Source organism: Mobula birostris, chromosome 14 (assembly GCF_030028105.1).
Source record: "Mobula birostris isolate sMobBir1 chromosome 14, sMobBir1.hap1, whole genome shotgun sequence".
Lineage (NCBI taxonomy): Eukaryota > Metazoa > Chordata > Chondrichthyes > Myliobatiformes > Myliobatidae > Mobula > Mobula birostris.
The window spans coordinates 9,052,241-9,078,901 of NC_092383.1; the positions used below are offsets into that span (position 1 = coordinate 9,052,241).

General features: G+C 43.1%; 1 protein-coding gene across 1 annotated transcript in view; it reads left to right on the forward strand.

The window, feature by feature from the left end:
- nox5 (NADPH oxidase, EF-hand calcium binding domain 5) overlaps positions 1-24,249 on the forward strand; it is an 86,255-nt gene extending 62,006 nt beyond the window's left edge. Inside the window, exons 14-16 of the mRNA XM_072277872.1 lie at positions 11,367-11,466; positions 13,463-13,629; positions 24,115-24,249. Coding sequence (XP_072133973.1) covers positions 11,367-11,466; positions 13,463-13,629; positions 24,115-24,249 — 402 coding nt within the window. The remainder of the gene's footprint in view (positions 1-11,366; positions 11,467-13,462; positions 13,630-24,114) is intronic.
- The last annotated feature ends 2,412 nt before the right edge of the window (positions 24,250-26,661 follow it).

Genomic DNA, 26,661 nt, shown 5'->3' on the forward strand with positions numbered 1-26,661 from the left:
TAGAAAAAAATCGGCACGCACACGCATGCGTGCACAGGTGCCCGCGCAAGGCTTCATGGTCACGGTAGTCTCTCTCAGGATAAGCACAAGTGTCCCGTATTTGACTGCTACTTTGTCCCTTATTTGAGAGTGAGAAAGTTGGCAACCCTAGTGGTTCAGGAAGGACCAGGTTCCAGAAGGAAGGGACAAATGCCAGGAGGGCTGGGCAGAGGCAGGGTCCTTCTCCCTGTGGCAACTGAAGAAATGCTACTGGTGGATTTCTTGCCTTCAGTGCAAGCTTTAGAGTTACAAGGCCATAATACATGTGACCAGAATTAGGCCATTCAGCCCACTGAGTCTGCTCTGCCATTTTATCATTGATTTATTATCCCTCTCAACCCCATTCTCTTGCCTTCTCTCCATAACTTTTCATGCTTTTACTAATCAAGAACCTTTAAACCTCCACATTAAATATATTCGATGCCTTGGCCTCCACAGCCTCCTGTGGCAAAGAATTCCACAGATTCATCACCCTCTGACTAAAGAAATTCCTTCGCATCTCTGTTCTAAAGGGACGTCCTTGTATTCAGAGGCTGTTCGTTCTGGTCCTAGACTCTCCCACTATTGGAAACATTCTCTCTACATCCACTCTGGCGAGGCCTTACAATATTTGACAGGTTTCAATGGGGATCCCCCTCATTCTTCTAAACTGTAGTGAGTCAAAGAAAATTACTGAGCAGGAACTAAATCTTTGGCCAATCAAATCTGCACTGACAATCACATTAATCCTACAGTAGTTACATTTTTTTTATTCTCTTCAGAATTTTTGTCAACTCTATTCATTTTTATTTATTAATTGAGATACAGCACTGAATAGGCCCATCTGGCCCTTAAAGCTGCACTGCCCAGCAATCTTCTGATGTAATTCTAGCCTAATCATGGGAAAATTTACAATGACCAATTAACCTTCCAACTGGTATATCTTCTGGACTGTGGGGGAAAACCCACGCAGTCACTGGGAAAACGGTCAAACTCCTTACAGGCCACAGTGGGAATTGAACCCTAGTCGCCTGTACTGTAAAGCGTTATTGCTAACCACTACACTACCGTGCCTGAGGCTCTCTATGCTCACCTACACACAAGGAGCAAATTACAATACCACCCTGGATCCTTGGGATGTGGGAGGAACAAATGTTCTGTGGAAATATGGGGTTTGTTTAGGTATCACTTGCGTGGGGTTCTGGACAGATTTGTCCCACAGAACCAGGGAATGGATGGTAGGGTGAAGAGACGATGGTTGTTAAGAGAGGTGAAACACAGTCAAAAGGAAGAAGGAAAACAAAAGGCTTGGGAAGCAATAATCATTCAGAGCTTTTGAGAATTATAAGGTAAACAGGTTGGGCAGCAGGGTGGAGATATGTCTAAATCAAAGGAGATGTAATGCGCTCCTTCCCTCCACTAGTCTGGAGGTCACCCTTGGGCAAGGTGTAGCATCTGCTTCGCCTCCCGATCAGGGTCACGTGAAGCCATGGGACCAGGTGGTGGATGGTCGTATGAGCAGCAGGTGCACATCAGAAGTCCTGGTTATGCAACCACTGACGCCAGGCAGACAATCTCTGAAGAGTATTGATAATGGCTGGGGTCGCCCGTCTTGTAAAGGCACTGCCCCAAAGAAGGCACTGACAAACCAGTTCCATAGAAAAGAAAAATTGCCAAAAACAATCATGGCCAATAGACCATGATCACCCACATCATACAGGATGACACATGATGATGATGATGATGAAGGCAAACAGGAAGGAGCTTAAGAAGGAATTTGGGGAGCCAGAAAGGGAAATAGTGAGTCCTTGGTAAGTAGGATTAAGTTCTGGGATTCACTACGGTAATGTGGTAGAGGCAGATACAATAGTGCCATTCAATAGGCAGATGGATATAAGAAAAATGGAGGTTATGGGCAGAGTAGGAGGTGAGTAAGTGTTAGATTGATCATGGAGTAGGTTTATATTTGCCTGCGCAACATCATGGGCTGAGGGACCTGAAATGTGCCACAGTATTCCGTGTTCTCCGGGAGAAACCTGTGCGTCAGAATGAAAATGTGCAAACTCCATCGGGATCGAACTGGGATCTCTGGTGATGTCAGGCAGCAGCTTGACTCAATGAATCACTTTGCATGGGCCATGCTGCTTGTGTCTTGACCATCGTGGCTTCAAAGTCAGGTCAGGAACCAAAAGAGTTCGTCAGATGCCAATATTTAAACATTTACAAACCGCTTAACGTCTCTCACAAATGTTGAAATTTGATCGGAGTGTGGTGTCCTTTGGTGGTAAGTATTCTTCTCGAAACTTCAACCTTTAATATTCTTGTCAGGTACTTAAATTACGACTCAAATCCAGGCTGAAAAGGTTTTGATTGATTTATATTTAATTGTTTATTTTGATTAAAAATACTGCTATACCCAATGGATAACTGGACACCAGCCCTTTGTCTGAGATGCTCTTGCATGAAACTGTACTGAGCACAATACAGCTACAGTAGCATCAGCCCTTTGCAACACAGCGCACAACAGTTACCTATTCTATCCGTAGGCTGGGTCTGCCTCATGCTGTATGAGGCATTAACATGCTGTGTGAAATCACTAATTGAGTTGGCATCAGCTTATGAAAAAGTTAGGGACCACGCTGTGATCCCTGAAGATTAAAACTGTACGCCTGTCAATGGTCTTTTCTGTCAAAGTGAGTGGAAATAGGACATTCTTCACAGTAGGCCAATATCATTCAGAAGTCTTTTCCTTCAATTACAAATGCTAATTGCTTAATGTTATGAAATATGAACGTATTTTCTGACGGTAACAGACGTGGGTGGAGATTAACAGGGGTAAGGAAATAATTGGGAGGTCATAATCTAAGGGACAAATCCCAGCTGCATGTCAGAAACTATAAGAAAGAAATGCATGTGGTTTGTATTTAAAATAGGCTGGTTTTCTTTCCGGTCCTTGAGATTCTTATCCAATGGGCAATTGGCCACCAGTCCTCTCTTTGAGATTTGTTCTGGATATTTAACCTAACGAGCTAATCATTGCATATTTAGCTCATTATGTTAAATCTGGCTGATCATCTAGAAGAAAAGCAACACGCACAAAATGCTGGAGGAACTCAGCAGGTCAGGCAGCATCTATGGAAATGAACAAACAGTCGAGGTTTTGGGCCAGGACCCTTCTTCTGAACTGAAAAAGAAAGGGGAAGATGTCAGAATAAAAAGGCAGGGGTTGGGAAAGGAGGATAGCTGGAAGGTGATAGGTGAAGTCAGGTGGGTGGGAAAGATAAAGGGAGAAGAAGGAATCTGTTAGGAGAGGAGAGTGGATCACAGGAGAAGGGGAGCCAGGGGGAGGTGAGAAGAGGTAAGAGGCCATAGTGGACAGTAGAAGAAGAGCGGAGGGGGGGAAGGATCTTTTAAAAACTGGAAATAGTTATCTATAAGAAAAGCAGCATCGTCACTCCTAATTCTGTCATTATCCACATCCCCTCTCCTATCCTGCCCCTGAATCTACATAGATAGATAGAGCTTACAGTTCCTCTCAACAGCCAGGTGGGACCCAGTCATTCTTTTCCTCATCCCAAAATGTACAGTGACATGTGTTGTTTGTGTGAACGGGCAACATAGTCTGAGAATATGCTGGGGGCAGCCCGCAAGTGTCACCATACTTCAGGGGCCAGCATAGCGTGTCCACAGCTTACTAACTCTAACCCGTAAATTTTTGAAATATGGGAGGAAACCACAGGAAACTCATGCAGTCATGGGGAGAATGTACAAACTGTTTACAGGCAGTGCTGGGAATCAAACCCTGATCACTGGTGCTGTAAAGCGTCATAGATCTGTGATGCACAGATCTAAAACACGTTTGTGCTTTTTGCCTTTAAAAGTCATTTTTCCTGACTATCCTTTCAGATTTTTTTGTGACATTCCCATATTACTGGGCCCTTTTGCTGGTCTTGTTTACAAGTGGAAACATTTTCCCTGATCTTACTGATCAAAACCTTTTATAATTTGAAAGACGTTTGTCGTCTCCCAGTCTTCCTTTTCCTGAAGATCCTTAACTTGTTCAGGCTTTCCCGATGTGCATGATTTCCTTTTGTGCGGGCGAGGGGGATTTGGGGGTTGATATGCCTGTTCCGTTTTTGTTCGTTTTTTTTGTATAGGGGAGGGGGATTTGGGGTTGATGATTGTGCTGCTATTCTTTTCTTTCCTGGTTTTGTGGCTATCTGGAGAAGAGGAATTTCAGAGTTGTAATCTTTGATAATAAATGAACCTTTGAACCTCTGAACTCAAAGGTCTGATTTCATTCTGGTAAATTCCTTTCTCCTATCTTCTCCTTTGGCAAGGATCAGAGAATTATTACAGCCCACTGAGTCTATACTGGGTGTTTGTAGAATGATTCAGTAAGTCCTGTTGTCTTACTCTTCTCCTGTGACCCTGCAGAGTCATTCTGAAGTGCAGTTTAACTAACTTTCTGAATCTTTTAATTTTGCCACTTTTAAAATGAGCCACAGCTGTTTATTTCATAGGTACAAAGTGTATTGTATAAGGTTTTTCAGCTCAATATGCCCATGCTGACTATCAAGAGCCTCTCTATCGTTCATTTGTTACGTGCTGTGTTGTACGACATAGGCGATCATTGTCTTAACATGACCACGATAGTGCTTAAAAGGCTGTTTATGGATAGACACGTGGATGTGTAAGGAATGGAGAGATATGGATCATACAACCATAAGACATAGGTGCAGATTTAGGCCATTTGGCCCATCGTATGTACTCTGCCATTCCATCGTGGCTGATTTATTATCACTTTCATCCCCATTCTCCTGCCTTCTCCCCATAACCTTTGACACCCTTACTAATAAAGAATCTGTCAATCTCTGCTTTAAGTATACTCAATGACTTCGCCTCCACAGATGACTGTGGCAATAAATTCCACAGACTCATCACTCTCTGACTCAAGAAATTCCTCCTGATCTCTGTTCTAAAGGGGCATCCTTGTATTCTGATACCATGTCCTCTGGCCCTAGACTCACCCACTAAAGGAAACATCTTGTCCACATCCACTCTATTTAGGCCTTTCAATATTCAATAGGTTCCAATGAGTTTCTTGCCCATTCTTCTAAACTCTAGTGAATATAGATCCAGAGCCATCAAATGCTCCTCATACGTTAAACCTTTCATTCTCAGGATAATTCTCATGAACCTCCTCTGGATCCTTTCCAATGCTAGAACATCCTTTCTTAGAAAAGGGGCCCAAAACTGTTCAACATAATCCAAGTGAGGCCTCACCAATGCTTTATTAAGCCTCAGCATTACATCCTTGCTTTCATGTACTAGTCCTCTTGAAATGAGCGTTAATATTACATTTTCCTTCCATACCTCTGACTTAACCTGCAAGTTAACCTTTAGGGAATCCTGCACGAAGACTCCCAAGTCCCTTTGCACCTCGTATTTTGAATTTGCTCTCCAATCACCTTAAAATTACGCCTCCTCATATTAGCCATGTTTATCCTTCAGGTTCTTCAGCCCACGACATATTAGATTATGAGAACACTCAGTCCTCTTTTATTGTCATTTAGAAATGTATACATGCATTAAGAAATGATACAATGTTTCTCCGGAGTGCTATCACAGAAAACAGTCCAAACCAAAGACTAACACTGACAGAACCACATAATTATAGAAACATAGAAAATAGGTGCAGCAGTAGGCCATTCGGCCCTTCGAGCCTGCACCACCATTCAGTATGATCGTGGCTGACCATCCAACTCAGAACCCTGTACCTGCCTTCTCTCCATACCCCCTGATCCCTTTAGCCACAAGGGCCATATCTAACTCCCTCTTAAATATAGCCAATGAACTGGCCTCAACTGTTTCCTGTGACAGAGAATTCCACAGATTCACCACTCTCTGTGTGAAGAAGTTTTTCCTCATCTCGGTCCTAAAAGGCTTCCCCTTTATTCTTAAACTGTGACCCCTTGTTCTGGACTTCCCCAACATCGGGAACAATCTTTCTGCATCTAGCCTGTCCAATCCCTTTAGAATTATATATGTTTCAATAAGATCCCTCCTCAATCTTCTAAATTCCAGTGAGTATAAGCCTAGTCGATCCAGTCTTTCATCATATGAAAGTCCTGCCATCCCAAGAATCAATCTGGTGAACCTCCTTTGTACACCCTCTATGGCAAGAATGTCTTTCCTCAGATTAGGGGACCAAAACTGCACACAATACTCCAAATGTAGTCTCAACAGGGCCTTGTACAACTGCAGTAGTACCTCCCTGCTCCTGTACTTGAATCCTGTTGCTATGAGTGCCAGCATACCATTCGCCTTTTTCACCGCTTGCTGTACCTGCACGCCCACTTTCAATGACTGGTGTATAATGACACCCAGGTCTCATTGCACCTGCCCTTTTCCTAATCGGCCACCATTCAGATAATAATCTGTTTTCCTATTTTTGCCACCAAAGTGGATAACCTCACATTTATCCACATTAAATTGCATCTGCCATGAATTTGCCCACTCACCTAACCTATCCAAGTCACCCTGCATCCTCTTAGCATCCTCTTCACAGCTAACACTGCCGCCCAGCTTCGTGTCATCTGCAAACTTGGAGATGCTGCATTTAATTCCCTCACCTAAGTCATTAATATATATTGTAAACAACTGGGGATCCCAGCACTGAGCCTTGCGGTACCCCACTAGTCACTGCCTGCCATTCTGAAAAGGTCCCGTTTATTCCCACTCTTTGCTTCCTGTCTGCCAACCAGTTCTCTATCCACATCAATACCATACCCCCAATATCGTGTGCTTTATGTTTGCACACTAATCTCCTGTGCAGGACCTTGTCAAAAGCCTTTTGAAAATCCAAATATACCACATCCACTGGTTCTCCCCTATCCACTCTACTAGTTATATCCTCAAAAAATTCTATGAGATTCATCAGACATGATTTTCCTTTCACAAATCCATGCTGACTTTGTCCGATGATTTCACCGCTTTCCAAATGTGCTGTTATCACATCTTTGATATCTGACTCTAGCATCCCCCCCCCCCCACCAATGTTAAGCTAACTGGTCTATAATTCCCAGGTTTCTCTCTCCCTCCTTTTTTAAAAAGTGGGGTTACATTAACCACCCTCCAATCCTCAGGAACTAGTCCAGAATCTAAAGAGTTTTGAAAAATTATCACTAATGCATCCACTATTTCTTGGGCTACTTCCTTAAGCACTCTGGGATGCAGACCATCTGGCCCTGGGGACTTATCTGCCTTTAATCCCTTCAATTTACCTAACACCACTTCCCTACTAACATGTATTTCCCTCAGTTCCTCCATCTCACTAGACCCTCGGCCCCCTACTATTTCCGGAAGATTAATTATGTCCTCCTTAGTGAAGACAGAACCAAAGTAGTTATTCAACTGGTCTGCCACGTCCTTGTTCCCCATGATCAATTCACCTGTTTCTGACTGTAAGGGACCTACATTTGTCTTAACCAATCTTTTTCTTTTCACGTATCTATAAAAGCTTTTACAGTCAGTTTTTATGTTCCCTGCCAGTTTTCTCTCATAATCTTTTTACCCTTTCCTAATTAAGCCCTTTGTCCTCCTCTGCTGGACTCTGAATTTCTCCCAGTCCTCAGGTGAGCCACTTTTTCTGGCTAATTTGTGTGTTTCTTCTTTGGAATTGATACTATCCCTAATTTCCCATGTCAGCCACAGGTGCACTACCTTCCCTGGTTTATTCTTTTGCCAAACTGGGATGAACAATTGTTGTAGTTCATCCATGAGATCTTTAAATGCTTGCCATTGCATATCCACCGTCAACCCTTGAAGTATCATTTGCCAGTCTATCTTAGCTAATTCACGTCTCATACCTTCAAAGTTACCCTTCTTTAAGTTCAGAACCTTTGTTTCTGAATTAACTATATCACTCTCCATCTTAATGAAGAATTCCACCATATTATGGTCACTCTTACCCAAGGGGCCTTTCACGACATGATTGCTAATTAACCCTTCCTCATTGCTCAATACCCAGTCTAGACCCAGCCTGCTCTTTAGCTGGTTCCTCAACATGTTGGTTCAGAAAACCATCCCGCATACATTCCAAGAAATCCTCTTCCTCAGCACCCTTACCAATTTGGTTCACCCAATCTATATGTAGATTGAAGTCACCCATTATAACTGCTGTAATATATAGTTACAACAGTAACATATAGTTACAGCAGTGCAAAGCAATACCATAATTTGATGAAGAACAAACCATGGGCACGGTAAATAAAGACTCAAAAGTCCCCGAGTTAATCGACTCCCGAGTCCCCGATAGCAGGCGGCAAAAGGGAGAAACTCCCTGCCATAAACCTCCAGGCACCGTCAACTTGCCGATGCCTTGGAAGCAGCCAAACACAGCCGACACAGTCCATCCGACTGAAAACTTCGAGCTTCCGACCAGCCTCTCCGATACAGCCTCCCGAGCGCCTTCGACCTCACCCCGGCCGCTGAAACACGCAAAGCCAAGGATTTCGGGGCCTTCTGCTGTGGAGATTCCGGTTACCACACAGTAGCAGTGGCAGCGAAGCGGGCATTTCAGAAGTTTTCCAGGTGTTCCTCCGTACTCTCACGTTCGTCTCCATCAAATCAGATGAACCGACTATAAGATCAATCTAGCCCTCCCCTCCCACATAACCCTCCATCTTTCTTTCATCCATGTGTTTATCTGAGAGTCCCTTAAATGTTTGTGCCTCTACCACACCCCTGGCAGTGTGTTCCATGTACCCACCACTCCATCTGTATTAAAAATCACCTCTGACACACCCTCCATACTTTCCTCCGATCACCTTAAAATTATGTCCCCTCATACTAGCTATGTTTATTCTTCAGAATTTCACAACAACTCGTGTAAGGGTGCTGGCATAATTGGTTCATCATTTGGCTGCAAGGTAGGGAGAGATAATACCACTTTATTCTTTTAACGCCTTACCTTCAGTCCATGTTCGAACTTGTGGGACTTTTGTTCACGGGCAACAAGCTGTTTCAGCACAACCTTTTCATCCAGCAATGAATGTCTTCTAATTACAGTGCACATTTATTCTCCCATGCTTTGAAGAACCGTGCTCAAACAACGCAGGCTCTGAGCAGCTAAGCCCCGTGAATTTTTGTGTGTAATCCGATTGCTGGTTGATAAGCCTGAGAAAGTTCATTTTAACCCTCTGCGAAGTCCCTGCATCTGGTACACTGAAACAAAACAAAACTTCTGGTTGTATTGCTAGATTTTTTTTTAAAGAAAGCATTAAATAAAAGGAAGAAAATAGAGGATGTCAGTTTAAATAGTTGAGTGGAATGTCTGTAACCAGAGATAATTTGGAACGGTTCCCAGATGGGTTGATCAAAGTGGAGCATCTGTGGGGAGATCAGATTAGCACTTGGGATGGTTGGAAGTATAGAGGGTTATAATGAAAGGATTAAATGAGGAAGGGTGTGAGGAGGTTTGAATGGGACGTGAGCATCCAAACACATCAAAGAGTTTCTGCAGATGCTGGAAATCCAGAGCAACACCTACAATACTTTGGAAGAACTCAGCAGGTCAGGCAGCATCTATGGAAAGAAGTAAATAGTTAACCTGTTGGACCGAGACTATTTAGTCCTGAATCCTGAAATCCTCTCTGATTTGAGTTGAGTGTGCTTCACACACAAAATGCTGGAGGAACTCAGCAGGTCAGGCAGCACCTATGTAGGGGAATAAACAGTTAATGTTCTGGGCAGACACCTTTCAGTCCTGGCCTGCTGAGTTCCTCCAGCACTTTGTGTGTGAAACACACTCAGTTTTGCTGAGATTTAATCTATAATGAAATTCTCAGTCACTTTCATCAGCAAATGATCAAGTAAAACTATTCACTTTTGTAGCTAATACTTTTCTCCTCTTCATCAACTTTTTGCCTGTTGGCTCCCAGGAGCAAGCTGAAGGAATTCAGTTTGTCCTGCCGTATTCCTTGCTGGTCTGTGATCATTGAGAAATTGAAGTTTACTTGGGTTCATTGGCGTAAAATGGAGGGGCAGTTTACCAAAACTGAAGCGAAATTTCCCTTATCCAGTTTGTAAAAGAAATTCATTGCAAGCATGAATTATTGAATCAAGCATAATTCCTTGAATTTGGTAAACAGGGATGGAGGTTTGCCTCTATCTAACTGAGGATGGCATGGTAGCGGTTAGCGCATCTCTTTAGGTGCCAACTATGAGATCGGGGTTCGATTCCTGCTGCTATCTGTAAGGAAATTGTACTTTCTCCCCATAACTGTGTGCATCTCCTCTGGGTGCTCCAGTTTCCTCCCACATTCCAAAGACGTAGGAGTTAGAGTTGGTGGCTTGTAATCATGCTGCAATGACTCTGGAATCATGGTGATATTTGTGGGCTGTCTAGCACAGTCCTTGCCAATTTGATTTGATATAAACAATGCATCTCACTGTATGTTTCAATGCACACGTAACAAATAAAGCTAATCTTTGAGATGGTAAACCAGAAGTCTAGATTATGACCCCCTGATATGCTCATGTACCACCATGGCAGCTGCGCAACAAATTTAGGTTTATTAATAAAGCTTGTGACTTATGGTGTTTCAAACGGATCCATACTGGGACAACTTCTGTTTGTGATATTTTGGATGAAAACTTGGACCAGTAAGTTCACAAAACCTACAAAGATTGGTGGCATTGTCAATAGTGTAGAAGGATACAAAAAGATACAATTCAATTGCCAGTATGGGCAGATAGAGGAATGGGGGTGGCTGGGCATTCAGACAGGGTGTACATGTACTGTATGCTGGTTGGCGGCTGGGTGTTAAGAAATCTAATGACCAGTTCTGGAATTATAAAGGAAGTTATAGTGAGGACCAAGGAACTGCTAAATTGTTGTTAAGCTCACCCGGTTTACCAATTCTCTCTGGAGAAGGGTGACATCCTTGTGGCTAAATTATAAAGGATCTCAAAATTGCACAGAGCATGTGTTTATCCTACACCTTTTAATCTTTCTTTGCAACATAAATAATGATCTTTAACAGAGTGACAAAGGAAGGTATATTTTCTTGAGTTAACTTTACTTAAGTTGAACGAGCCTTCATAGTCCTTCTCTGGATCACAGCCAACTTACAACTTGCATTTAAAAACATATATCAGTGTTTGTATGGAACGATCAGGGTTTTGTTGGCAACCAGAAATATTTCTTTGCCGTGTCTGCTGATCTAATGCTGAAGATAAAAGAAATAATAAATTTTAGATTGGAGATATAACCTTGAATAGAGTGCGGATTATGCATTGAAACTGGTTTTCAGTGAGAGACTTAAGGCTGTTTGTGGTTGCAGGTTGACTTTATCTGGATCAACAGAGACCAGAAGTCATTTGAGTGGTTTGTTAGCCTCCTGACTAAACTAGAGATGGACCAGGCAGATGAGGAACCTCAAGGTAGGTTCCTAACATATCTTCAAATTTCAACATAAGTTTATTATCAAAGTACAAAGGCTGCATGTCGCCATGTACAACCCTGAGATTAATTTTCCTGTGGCATATTCAATAAATCCTATAACCATAATCGAATCAATGAAAGACCACACCAGCAGGGCAGACGACCAGTGTGCAAAAGATAACAAAGAGTGCAAGTACAAAAAGAAAGAAACAGCAGTAATAATAATAATAAATAAGAAATAAGTATCAAGAATATGAGATGAAGAGTTCTAAGAAGTGAGACCATAAGTTGTGGGAACAGGTCAGTGGTGTGGCAAGTGAAGTTGAATGAAGTTACCCCCTTTGGTTCAAGAGCCTGATGGCCGAGGGGTAATAACTGTTCCTGAATTTGGTGGTGTGAGTCCTGAGACTCCTGTACCTCCTTCCTGATGGCAGCATTGAAAAGAGAGCATATTCTGGGGGATTGCGGTTTCTCTTGATGGACGCTGCTTTCCTGCAACGGTGTCTCATGTAGATCTGCTCAATGGTGGGGTGGGCTTTACCTGTGATGGACTGGACAGTATCTTTTACTTTTTGTAGGATTTTCTGTTCAAGGGCATTGGTGTTTCCAAACAGAAGCCTGATGCAGCCACTCAATATACACACATCTACAGAAGTCTGTCAACGTTTTAGGTGTCATGCTGAAATTTCACCAACTCCTAAGGAAGCAGAGGCACTGCCGTGCTTTCTTCATAATTACACTTAGGCGCTGACCCCAGCTCAGCTCCTCTGAAATGATAGCACCGAGGAACTTAAAGTTGCTGACTTTTCCACCAGGATGAAAATGCACCCTGATGAAAAGTGGCTCATGCATCTCCAATTTCCTCCTCATAAAGTCAATAATCATCTCCTTGTTCTTGCTGAATTTGAGTGAGTGGTTGTTGTTGAGCACCACTCATCCAGATTTTCAGTCTCCCTTCTACGTGCTGATTCGTCACCACCTTTGTTTCGGCCTACGGCAGTGGTGTCATCAACAAACTTAAGTATGGCTTAGAGCTGTGCTTAGCCAGTCAGTGATAAGTGTAAAGTGATAAGAGTAGGGGGCTAAGCACACATCGTTGTGATGGAGATTATGGAGGAGAAGTTGTTGCCAATCCAAAGAATCATCCTCTTATTCCATGCAAAGTTCTATCAAAACAAACAATGATACATGGATGCACAGTACAGTTTAGTTATTACCACGCAATGTGAACCTAAATCATAGGCAAGACTCAATTTGATTATGATGTGGAACTCGCTCAACATCTAGATGGAATCTGATGACAGTAGTCCTTCCCCATCCCTTGCAGTGGACTCACATAGTTTTGAAGGACTAAGTTCTAAGTTAAGAATTAGTAGTTTAGATTTTCCATAATTATTTCAGCACTTGAAATGCTATGTGTTGTTTTAAGTTTCAGGATTTTTAATTTAGGTTCTTCTTTCAGAAGGTTTTGATAGTTTTAATAATTTGAATGTTTCTAATTGTTCAAAAAGTTTGATGGCTTTAACAGTTCCAAGAATATTGTTTTGCTGAAAAAAAGGACTTTATTTCTCCTGATGAAGGGCCTCGGCCCAAAATGTCGACTGTTCTCTTTCCCATAGATGCTGCTTGGCCTGCTGAGTTCCTCCAGCATTTTGTATGTGTTGCTGGGATTTCCAGCATCTGCAGATTTTCTCTTGTTTGTGATAGGAACCTGGAAGTCTTTGGAATGTAGGAGGAAACCAGAGCACCCAGAGGAAACTTTTCATACTAGCCATCTCGCCTCTCCACTCTCAGTCCTAATACAGGTTTTTGACCTGAAATGTCAACAGTTCCCTCCCCCCCTCCCCCCCCCCCACCAATGCTGCTTGACCCACTGATTTCCTCCAGCAGATTGTTTACTGGCTTAGTTGCTATTTTCCTTATGAAACATTATCAAATACATACGCACATTGACAAACAAACACTAAATTGTTAATTTTTTTTCCAAATGTGCAGGCAGATTTTTGGAGATGCATATGTATATGACCTCTGCTCTCAGTAAAAATGACATGAAGGCTTTAGGTCTACAAATGGCTCTGGATCTACTGGCCAAGAAGGAGAAACGCGACTCTATTACAGGCTTGCGCACCAGAACACAACCAGGTCGACCAGATTGGAGCAAGGTAACTGTCCGTGCAGAGACAGAGAATGAATATAATTGTAAACCTTTCCTCTCTGATAGCCTGGGTTTTTAAATAAATCAATTCCACTGGTGACAGGTATAATCTTCACTGTAAGGGATAAGGCCATTCCGCTCATCGATATCATGCGGGCTCCCTGTGACGTAATTCCACTTTCTGTTCTTTCCCATCTGTACTCTGTACTATTATTTTTCCTTGTTCCTGTCCAGATCTCTTTTGGAAGTCTGGTTCTATTTCCAGCACCCTTCCATGCAGCGAGTCCCTGGTTAGATTCTCCTTAATTATTTCAACATTTTTAAATGCTTATGTGTTTTTAAATCTCAGGATTTTTAGCTTACCTTCTTATTTTTATGAAGATTTGATACTTTAAATCATTTGAATGTGTAAAAAAAAGATTAAAAATTCCCTGGTGTTATTTTGGTCAGATGCTTTAACTCTGTGCCCCCAGTTCTTAAACCATGGGCTAATGAAACAAGGTTTACTATGTTTACCCTCTCTAAACTTGTCATAAACATATATGCCTCAGCTAAATCTCCTCCAACCTATCTGCCCTAAGAAGGACAATCCACCTTTCTCTTCGCTAACCTTGTAGATGAAATCTCTCATCTCTGCAATCCTTCCAGTAGATCTTTTCCACACCCTGTCTGGGACCCCGGCCCCATTTCCTTCCTAAAATGTGGCACCCAGATGAAACACAGTGGAGACTGAGCCAGTGTTTTATAAAGATGGAATGCCACCATTCCCATCATTCTGTTTATACTTCTCACTACCTCATTAAAGCAGCCAGCATAATCGGACATTTCCGCTCCCATTAGGGAGAAAGTACAAAAGCCTGAAAGCAGATTCTACGAGGCTCAAGGGCAGTTTCTGTCCCATTGTCATCGGACTCTTGAATGGACCACTTGTGTGATAAGCTGAACTTGACCTCACAAATCTAAATTGTTGTGATCTTGCCCTTTGCTATCTACCCGCACTGTACTTTCTTTGTAGATGCTACACCTTATACTGCATTGTTTTAGATTATATTGCCGCAATGCACTGTGTAATGATTTGATCTCAGTCACCGTATGCAAGACAAGATTTTCACTGTAGCGCTGTGGTTGTCCATTGCGTCCAAAGAAAAGTAGGTGTATGGAGGGGTATGGTCCTGGTGTAGGTCAATGGGAATAAGCAGTTTAAATGGTTTTGGCTTGAACTAGATTGGCTGTTGCATGCAAGTAGGTCCTTGGAGCCACAGGTGAGAACTGAGTGTCCGGTGGGGACTAAAGGTGAGTGAGCTATCCCGGAATGGGCATGACAGGCCCCTTCACCAGAGGTGCTTCCCCTTCCTGGACACCCCATACATGGTGGTACACGTGACAATAATTAACCAGTGAACAAAGGTAGCAACAAAGAGCCAAATAGCCTTGGTGATAGAAAATAGTGTCATCAGTGGGGATCTCTCTTGCTAACAGAGAAAATGGATTTTCTATTGGACCTCCATCCAGTCATTCAGAACTCCAAACACTTCTGAGGGGAATAGCAACTTACAATTCTCTAATCTGGTTTGCCGCAGTCACTGTATGCAGTGCATTTCGTTGCATTGCAGACTGGATACTGCTTACACTGTCCTCCAGTATGATTCTCAGCTCTCTCTCAAATATCTCTTTAATCCCATGTTCTGTTCCACCTCCCCTTCTTTGTCCAAGAGCAGAGGAATCTGTCAAAGTGGTGGGGGTCTGTTGGAAGTTTAGACCATAAGACTTCCTTACTTATTGCCCATTATGCCACTGACATTTAGGACAGCAATGAAGGTCCTCCATCAATCTGTCCATACCTTCTCAAACAGGATTCCTCATTGCTGTTTCCGTACAATTTTCTTTATCAGTCAGGGTTGTTAGCTCTGAGTTGAACCCCTGAACCTGGAGGAGTGGTGGACCACTCTCAGTCTGGCCTCTACCTTTTGACCTATTTGGCATGGGTAGCCCTACCAGGAGCCAAAACACAGGACCCTGACTCCAGCCAACATAGCTCTCTGGGTCGTTGAGGCATCCAAACCTTATGGCAATGTTGTGGTCCTCCTGGAAGAGACCATAAGATATAGGATCAGAATTAGGCCACTTGGCCCATTTAGTCAGCTCCACCATTCCATTATTATCCCTTCAACCCCTTACTCTTGCCTGCTTTTGACACTTACTTATCAAGAACCTATCAACCTTTGCTTTAAATGTACCCAATGACATGGCCTCCACAGCCATCCATGGCAATGAATTCCACGGGTTCACCATGCTCTGGCTAAAGAAATTCTCCGTTCTAAAGGGAGAAGGGTAGTTTGTGCGGATACTCTGCCGTTTCATCATCATGGTTGTTCAATTTTCGCTCTCAGCTCCAATCTCTTGCCTTCTCTCTGTATCCCTTCATGCCCTGACCAATCAAGAATCTGTCAGCCTCTGCCTTAAATATACAGTATGTAAAAACTTGGCCTCCACAGTTGCCTGTGGCAATGAATTCCGCAGATCCCCACTCTCTAGCTGAAGAAATTCCTCCTCATCTCTGTTCTAAAAGGATGCCCCTCTATTTTGAGGTGGTGTCCTCTGGTCCTAGACTTCCACCATAGGAGACATCTTCTCTACATCTATGCTATTGAGGCCTTCCAACACTCGACAGGTTTCAATTAGATCACCCCTCATTCTTCTGAATTCCAGTGAATACAGGCCTAGAGCCATCAAACTCTCTTCATATGAAACATCGTTCAATATTGGAATCATTTTTGCGAACTTCCTTTGAACCCTCTCCAGTGTCAACACGTCCTTTCTAAGAAAAGGGACCCAAAACTGCTCTCAGTACCCCAAGTGAGTGCTTTATAAAGACCCATCATTGCACCCAACCCGGATATTCTCACTTCTCCACTCCCATTGGTCAAAAGATGTAAAAGCCTGAAATTACATACCAGCAGACTGAAGGACAGCTTCTACCCTACTGTTAAAAGCCTTAAATAGCTCACCAGTGTGATCAGATGAACTCTTGACCTTACAATATATCTGATTATAATCCTGTATTTTATTGTTTACCTGTACTGCACTTTTCCTGTAGCCATTACACTTTATTCTGCATTGTTATTGTTTTACGTTGTTCTACCTCAATGCAATGTGTAATGATCTGATCTATATGAACGGTATTCAAGACAAGCTTATCACTGTATCTCAGTACATGTGACAATAATATTCTAATCGCAATTCCAATTCCAAACTTGGTGACTTTTCATCAGAGCGTGAATTGGGATCAGTTCTGTAGAAGCAGAGGCTATCTATGTTCTGAACTTCAAGTTCATTTATGTAACAAGACAGGTACTGATCTTACCAATAACATCCAAACAATGTTGCCTTATAGCTGCCTCTTCAGTTGGGGGCAATCAGGGAGAAGAATAAGTGGCTGGTGTTCCCACCCTTGTCCAACATTGTGGCCGATCAGCAGCAGCATTTGCTACGAGGAATCCTTGTGGTGCAGTGCCACGAATGAAAATCACTTCAACTGGTTCTACTAGCAGGGACAATTTTATTTTATGTTATTTCTTTACTTATTTAGAGCTGTAACAGGCCCTTCCAGCCCAATGCGCTGCTCAATTACACCCACGTGGCTACGTTAACCTGTACATCTTTGGAATGTGGGAGGAAACCAGAGCACCTGGAGGCAACCCACATGGTCATGGGGAAGATACCTGAACCCCACACCAAAAGCACCCAAGATCGGGAATTGAACTTGAGTCGCCTGAGCCGTCTGGTGGTTCTACTGCGCCACCTCTAATTTCTTTAATGTTTCTTTCCATAACTTGATGAAAATATTATTTTAGCCGTGCAACAAGGAAAAGATAATTTAGGAGACAAAGTAAGGCAAAAGTGTCTCTAATAGAGTTGACTTTGCTGCTGTTGGCTATTGTTTAGAATCAGAATCAAGTTTATTATCACTGACATATGTTGTGAATTGTGTTGTCTTTTAGCAGTACAGTGCAATACATAAAATATACTGTACATTACAATACAATATATACTATATATATGCAAAAATAGCAAGGTTGTATTCAGGGGTTCAAGGTCTATTCAGGAACCTGTTAGTGGAGGGGACGAGGCTGTTACTGGAACGCTGACTGTGTATTTTCAGGTTCAGGCGCCTCCTCCCTGATGGCAGTAGTGAGAAGTGGACATGTGTGGCTGGGTCCTTAATGATGGATGCCACCTTTTTGAATCTTTGCCTTTTGAAGACTGCCTTTTAAAGCTGCTAGCCTGTAGTATGTGGGTTGGAGAGAGTGGGGTTCACTGTGTTTGTAAAGTGGTTACAGCATCAACATCCAAGCCCCACCTTCAGTTTGTATCTCTCTGTTACAGAGGAGCGATATTAAGGAGAAGGAGGGGACAGGAAGAGAATACTAATTTTGGTTATATAAGATGGTAATTGTTACCTCTGGGAATTTAATGTATTGGACAGTTCTTTGCATTCAAAAGGCAAAGTGTTGAACAGACACATCAGAAATAATTTATAACACAGACACTTTACACGGCTTCTTAAATTACAGAACAACTGTAAAAAGAGCTTTTAGATTATGACAGAGTGACACATTGATTGTGCTCTTGTTGAGCCGTAAATCAATTGATTTTCATTCCCACCTACCTTCCTTTTGTGCTATCGATTTCAGTCAGCCATTATGTGGATGTGAAAGGTGTATCAAACGCTTCAGGAGCAATTTAATCTAATGATGCATGTTTTACAGTAACAACCTCTAATGAATTACAAAGAAAAAGTTATGCTAAGAGATATTTTAATAATATGTTGTAAAACCCTCAGTTGTTCAATACCAAAGGCAGTAACCTTGCCTTTTAACTTCCCATGGGGGTCTCTGTGGCAATTCTATTAGTGGTGTATGCATATTTAATAATTCCCACTTAGACTTTTCCTCATTGTGGTTAGTGGCTAACCACACATCCTATGGAACTAAGAAGGAACTGATAGGAATTTCGTTTGGTTTGTTTTGAAGAAAGTACAATTTTTATCTTCAAACTTGGGTCCTTGAAGAACTGGGCATTAGTAAGTGTCTGCTTCAGCCCAGCTAGAGTTCAAGCCTGGGCAGTAGGTGGTTCAACAGAGAAACAGACCAAACCTTTGCTGCTGAATTCTCATGTCATGAGCCTTGCACAGTAACATTGAGGCAGGAGTAGCCCATTAGGACCTCAGAGTTTACCCTACATCACGTTAAATCACAGTGAAATGCCCCTAGAAACTGCTCATTCATCCTACTTCGTCACTGTTAGTATTTGTGCTCAGTGTGAACCTTCGTCCATCCTACTTCACCTCAGCATCCATCTACGCACCCTATCTGCCCGAAGTGACTGGTCTTAAGCCGCCAGTAACCCACCTTTGCCCCTTCTCCTGCCAGTAGAAACAGTTCTACCAGGCTTACTAGCTAAGCCACACGTGAAGGCCAGAAGCTGGACTTGGTTGTCAGAGGCTATTTGAGGTGCACGCCATTGGGAGCATTCAATAGGCAGTGGGAGCTTGTCCTCATTACCACCCCTGTCTATAACAACCTTCAGGAGCCAATCTAGTCAGTGTTGAACTATTATCCTGCCTGGTTCCATCAGAATCATATCCCTCCATATCCCTGTGCTTATCTAAACTTCTCATCTGTTGAAATTGAACCTGAATCCAACACTTCCGCAGGCTGCTCATTCCACACTTGCACCACCTTCTGAGTGAAGAAGTTCCCCCTCACATTCCCCTTAAATATTCCACCTCTCACCCTTAATTCCAGTCTCACCCAACCTCTGGAAAAAGCCTGTTTGCATTTATCCTATCTATGTCCCCCATGTTTCATCCCTTCCTATATCTTCCAAACCCCTTTGATTAGCGCTGCAGGTTTACTGTTACTAAAAATTCCCACTGATATTTTGATTTCCATTTTGTGTTACATTCAGTTTAAAATTATGTCCACAGGCACAGAATCAAATCCTCTTTTGATTGAATGGGATTCCAGGATTTTTTAGAGGATGTGCTGGGGTTAGACTACAAGCCTCACCATGCTTTTGACGCAACATAGATTCAGATTTATGCATCACATGTACATCAAAACATACAGTGAAATGTGTTGTTTGTGTCAAATCAAATCAGAACGACTGTGCTGGGCAGGCTGCAAGTGTCTCTATGCTTCCAGCACCAACACAGCATGTCTATAACTCTCTAACCCTAAGTGTACGTCTTTGGAATGGGAGAGGAAACCGGAACAGCCGTAGGAAACCCACATGGTCAATGCACAAGCTCCTTACAGACATGAGTGGGAATCAAACCCCAATCTTACAGCTGGCACAGTAATCGCATTACGCAGACTGCTATGTGACCATGACACCTCTACTTGGAGTGGAATTTTTGGAAATTGCATCCCAAGTAGTTCTAAATTGATGCCCTCGCTCCTGATCTCTGCTCCACTGCTTTTCTGCCATCTGTCTTTGGCTTCTGCTGTCCCTGTAAACATTCATATTTATGGACTAAACATCAGTAAACAGAAGAGAAACAGATGCTGCAAGCAAATGTTATTTTTAATGTGTATCTTCCCTCTGATTGTGCAGGACTTGATGCTAATGGAGTCTTTGTACTAAAATTGTTCCCAGGATTTTGCAGATCTGAGTGGGTACAAGATTCATGTTGCACCTCGTTTATGTATAAGAGTATTCCAGCTCTTTGGCACCAGAACTTGTGGCAACACTTGTGGGCTGCCCCCAGCACACCCTTTGGTGTGTTGGTTGTTAACAAAAAAAGATGCATTTCCGTGCTTATTTTGATGCACGTGTCATAAATGAACTTGAATCTTTATGGGTCAAGGTATGTACATTGTTGACAATAGTTTAGATCAGGGCATGGAAATGACACATCAGAAAGCTCTGAAGCAAGCTCTGCAATTTTACACTGCACTGCTGATATCTTGACAGCACCTTGGATTCTTACCAGTTGTTCAATGAAATGTGTGGAACCAGGCAGAGAATTGGGTTACTGTGGACAAAGCTGGCAGGATGTCAGTGAGATCCTTGGAGAATTCAAAAAGAATTCAAAGAAAATTCTTTCGGAACTGAAAGTATTGAAAGTTCAAAGTACCTGTATGTCACCATATACAACCCTGGGATTAATTTATTTGTGGGCATACAGAGTAAATCCAAGAACTGTAATAGAATCATTGAAAGGCCACACCCAACAGGATGAACAAACAACCAACTCGCGAAAGACAACAAATGATCTAAATACAATCAAAATAATAAATAAATAAGCAATAAACATTGAGATCACGGGCTGAAGAGTTCTTGAGGGTGAGTCTACAGGTTGTGGGAACAGTTCAGTGATGGGGCAAGGGAAGTTGAGTGAAGTTATCTCCTTTGGTTCAAGAGCCTGATTGTTGAGTGCTAATATTGTTTATGAACCTGGTGGTGTGAGTCCAAAGTTTCCTGGACCTTCTTCCTGATGGCAGCAGTGAGAAGAGAGTATGGCCTGGATGGTGGGGGTCCTTGGTGATAAATGCTTTTCTCCTGCAACAGTGCTCTGTGTAGATAGGCTCAATTTCAGGGAGAGCTTTGCCTGTGATGGACTAACTGTGTCCACTACTTTTTGTAGCCGTTTCCATTCAAGGGCATTGGTGATTCCATAAACTATAACAAGTCAATAAACTGTCCATCACACATCTATAGAAGTTTGTCAAAGATTTAGATGTTATGGTGAATCTTTGTAAACCTCTAAGGAAGCAGACGCACTGCTGTTCTTTCTTATAATGACCAAGGACAGAACTCCTGAGAGGATAACACCAAGGAACTTAAAGTTGCTGACTCACTCCACCTCTGATCCTCTGATGAGGACTGGCTCATAGACTTCTGGTTTCCTCTTCCTGGAGTCAATAATCAGCTCCTTAGTCTTACTGACATTGAGTGAGAAGTTGCTGTTGTGCCACCACTCAGAAAGACTTGCAGTCTCCCTCCTGTATGCTGATTCACCACCAGCTTTGTTTTCGGCCAGTGACAGTGGTGTCATCAGCAAACTTAAATACGACATTGGAGTTGTGCTTAGCTTCATAGTCATAATAAAATGATTAGAGCAAGGGGCTAAACACACAGCCTTGTGGTGCACCTGTGCTGAAGCAGATTGTGGAGGAGATGTTGTTGCCAATCTGAACTGACTGGGGCCTGCAAGTGAAGAAATTGAGGATCCAATTGCATAAGGAGACCGAGGTTTTAAAGCTTACTGATGAGCTTTGAGGGAATTATAGTATTGAATGCCGAGCTGTAGTCAATTAAGAGCATCCTGATGTATGCACCTTCACTGTCCAGATGTTCCAGGGTTAAGGGAAGAGCCAGTGAAATGGCATCTGCTGTGGACCTGTTGCTCCAAGTTGGAGTGGATCCAAGTTGCTTCTCAGCCAGGAGATAATGTTTCATCATCAACCTCTCAAAAACTCTTCATCACAATAGATGTAAGTGCTATTGGACTGTAGTCATTAAGGCAGTCCACGATTTGTCTAAAGATTAGCTGTATTTGTCAGGTACATCAAAGCATGCAGTAAAATGCGTTGTTTTGTGCCATTGACCAACATAGTCTGAGAATGCGCTGAGGGTAGCCCGTAAGTGTCGCCATGCTTCCAGCACCAACATACCGTGTCCACAACATAGCGCCCCTAAACCTAAACCATAGGTCTTTGGAATGTGGGAGGAAACCAGAATATCAGGAGGAAACCCACGTAGTCCCAGGGAGAACGTACAAACTCCTTACAGACAGCCCCAGGGAGAAAGTACAAACTCCTTACAGAGAGTCATGGGGAGAATGTACAAACTCCTTACAGACAGTCCCAAAGAGAACGTACAAACTCCTTACAGACAGTCCCAGGGAGAACGTACAAACTCCTTACAGACAGCCCCAGGGAGAATGTACAAACTCCTTACAGACAGCCCCAGGGAGATGTACAAATTCCTTACAGACAGCCCCAGGAAGACGTACAAACTCCTTACAGACAGTCCCAGAGAGAACGTACAAACTCCCTACAGACAGCAGCAGGAATAGAACCCTGATCACTGGCACCTGAAAAGTATTTTGATGATTGCCCCACTAGGAAAGCTTTGGTGAGAAACTCACCACCTAATTCCCTAAACCCGTCCACCAAAGCTCATGTCAGGAATTTGATGGAACACTCTCCGCTAGCCTGGATGAGTGCCACTTCACCAATGTTCAGGAAGCTTGCACCATACAGGACACAGCAGCCCACCTGATAAACAACCCATCCACATTTATTGACTTCAGCCAACAACACACAGTGGCAGAAATTTGTACCATCTATAGAGTGCACTGCAACAACTCACCAAGACTCCTTAGACAACACCACTTCAAACAACTAGAAGGACAAGAGGCAGAAAGACTCACCCCATCTTCCCACTGCCTTAACAGGATTAGAGTTCCTCTTGTCCTCACCTACCATCCCATGGCCCTCCACATCCAACACATCATTCTCCATAACTCCCCTCATCTTCAACAGGATCCTACCACCAAATGCATCTTTACCTCCCCCCACTCTCTGCTTTCTACAGTGGTCGCTCCGTCCGTGATTCTCTTGTCCATTCATCTGTCCACACCAATCGCCCTGCCGGCCCATATTCCTGCAAGCGACAGAAATGCTACACCTGCCCATTCACCTCCTCCATCACCTCCATACAGGACCACAAACAGTTCTTCAAGGTGAGGCAGCACTTCACTTGCAAATCTGGTGGGATTGTCTCTTGTATCCCGATGCAGCCTCCTCTACATTGGTTAGACCTGACAAAAATGGGACAATGCTTTGTTGAGAACCTCCACTCCATCCATCAAAAGCAGAATTTCCCCATGGCCAAATGTTTTAATTCTGATTTGCATTCCCGTTTTGACATGTTGGTCCATGGCCTTTTCTTTTGCCATGATGAGGCCACTCTCAGGATGGAGGAGCAACACCTCAAATAACGTCTGAGTCGCCTCCAATCTGATGGTATGAACATTGATATCTCCTTCTGGTGATTTTTTTTCTCCTCGCTCTTCCCTCTTCTATTTCCCACTCTGGTCTCTTACCTCTTCTCCTCACCTGCCTATTGCCTCCCCTGGTGCCCCTCCTTCTTCCCTTTCTCCCATGGTCCACTCTCCTCCCCTATCAGATTCCTTCATCTCTAGCCCTTTACCTTTCCCACCCACCCGGTTTTTCCTATCAACTTCTAGCTAGTTCTCCTTCCCCTCCACCCCCCCCCCACCTTTTTATTCTGACATTTTCCCCCTTCCTTTCCAGTTCTGATGAGAGGTCTCAGCCTGAAATGTTGACTGTTTATTCATTTCCATAGATGCTGCCTGACCTGCTGAGTTCCTCCAACAATTTGTGTGTGTTGCTCTGGAGAATCTCTTGTGTTTATGATTTGTCTGTGCACTAATTGACATTTTGCTTTTGACTTCCAGGTTTTCCAAAGGGTTGCAGAAGAGAAGAAAGGAAAGGTCCATGTTTTTTTCTGTGGCTCTCCAGTTCTGGCTAAAACAATCAAGGCCCAGTGTGAGCATTTTGGCTTCAAGTTCTACAAAGAAAACTTCCAGTGACATGTTATGGTCGTGCATCAAAATAGGCTTTCCTCTGGTACCATGTACTGTGTAGCAGAATCAGAATAAGGTTTAATATCACTGATATGAGATATGTTCATATGTGGCAGCAGTACAGTGCAATACATAAAAAGCTACAAATTACCATAAGACCATAAGATATAGGAGCAGAATTGGGCCATTTGGCCCATCGAGTCTGCTCTGCCATTTCATCATGGCTGATCCATTTACCTCTCAGCTCCAATCTCCTGCTTTTTCCCCATATCGCTTCATACCCTGACTAATCAATAATCTACTAACTTCTACCTTAAATATATGTAAAGATTTGGCCTCCGTAGCTGCAGGTGGCAATGAATTCTACAGATTCACCACCCTCTGGCTAAAGAATTTCTTCCTCATTACCATTCTGAATGGACATCCCTTTATTCTGAGGCTGTACCCTCTGGTCCTAGACTCCCCCACCTTAGGAAACAACCACTCCACATCCACTCTATTGAGGCCTTTCAGCACTCAATAGTTTTAAATTAGATTCGCCTTCATTCTTCTGAAGTCCAGTGAATACAGGCCCAGAGCCATCAAATGCTCCTCATATGATAAGCCTTTCAATCCCGGAATCACTTCAGTGAGCCTCCTTTGAACTCTTTGCAATTAGAAAAAGAATGTAAATATTAAACAAGCGGTGCAAAGGGAGAGCAAAAATAGTGAGGTACTTGTCATGGGTTGGTTCATTGTCCATTCAGAAAGTTGATGGTGGAGGGGGTGAAGTTGTTTCTAAAACAGCGAGTGTGTATCTTCAGGTTCCTGTACCTCCTAGCTGATGGTGGCAATGAGAAGAAGGAATGTCTTTGGTAATGGAGGTACTTACTGATGGATGCACTTTTGAAGATGTCCTCAACGCTTGGGAGGCTCCTGGCTGAATTGCAGCCCCTCTTCAGCCTTTTCTGATTCTGATGGTGATGCAACTAGTTAGAATGCTTTCCACGGTCCATCTGTAGAAATTTGCTAATGTCTTTGGTGACATACCGAATCTTTTCAAACTCCTAATAAATATCGCTGCTGATGTACCTTCTGTTAATTGCATCAATTTTTGGACCCACATAAAATCTTCAAAAAAAAAAACACTGAAACCTTCACTAATCAGCCTTATGGAAAAGATTTTGCAGGGGTTTCTCTTCAGAGATTGCCTTCCTGGTGTCTGTGGTCAATAACCAGAACTTGTGATATGCACCAGCTGCTCATATGACCATCCATCACCAGTGCACATGGCTTCACGTGACCCTGATCAGTGAGGGGTGGGTGGGGCAAGTGGGGCTAAGAAGGTGCTATACCTTGCCCAATGGTGACCTGCAGACCAGCGAAGGGAAGGGAGCGCCTTACACCTCCTTTGGCAGAGATGTATCTCCACTCTGCCACCCTGTCTGGGGTCACCCATCTTGTAAAGACACTGAATAAGACAATGGCAAACCACTTCTGTAGAACAATTTGCTAAGTTTAGTCATGGTCATGGATAGATAAAGACAGATGGAAGACCACAGTCGCCCATGCAATACGACATAGCATATAATGATGATGATGATAGGAAGTTGCTGGTGACAGAGTGATCCAAGTTTTTCTGTGGAGGCTTGGTACAGAAATAGCCTAGACACAGGAATATAGGACAGTAACAAAGCCCAATGTTGAACTATTTTTGTCCACAAGTCTGATTAATGTCTGATAGAGGAGATTGAGCAGGCTAGCGAAGAGAAACCTTGTCTGAGCTTTATCAGAGGAGTATCTTTGCTGATAATCAGAAGGATACAGAGAGAGGCTTGTATTTCGGCTGTACCTTTCACAATTTCCAGATATCTCAGACTGCCGTGCAGCCTATAAAATAAGAAACACAGCAACTAGTTGGTACAGAGAAAGCTCCCCCCACAATAAAACAGCACTGATTCTCCATTTTTAGTGAACTTTACTGTAGATTCTGGTAAATGGTGGCATATTTGATCACAGTGGCTTCTACGGGGCCAACCAAAGCTGCAAATGTCTTTTTTTAAAATGTATTTGTTATGATCACAAGACCCTGCTGGATTTTAAGAGCTTAGGGTACAGCAGTTTTACCCCCCTTAGCGAGTTGCTTGTTGGTGGAGAAATTGAAGGAGCTGGACTTGATACAGATCTCACTGCTGCCTGTATCAGAGAGGCATCTGAGGAGTTGCAGTCTAACAGCAAGTGATTGTTTTAATTGCTTTCCTTATGACCTCAAGTCTCTGTTGGACATTGTTAATGCTGAATGCTGCAAGTCCGATTCACTGATTCATTGGCGGACGGCAGGGGCAGACGACGGGAGGGCAGCTTGTCCTCGGTCCTATTTACAGCTACCCAGGAGAGAGATGTTGGGGTTGGTGCGCTCCACCAGAGGTGGTGTGGTGA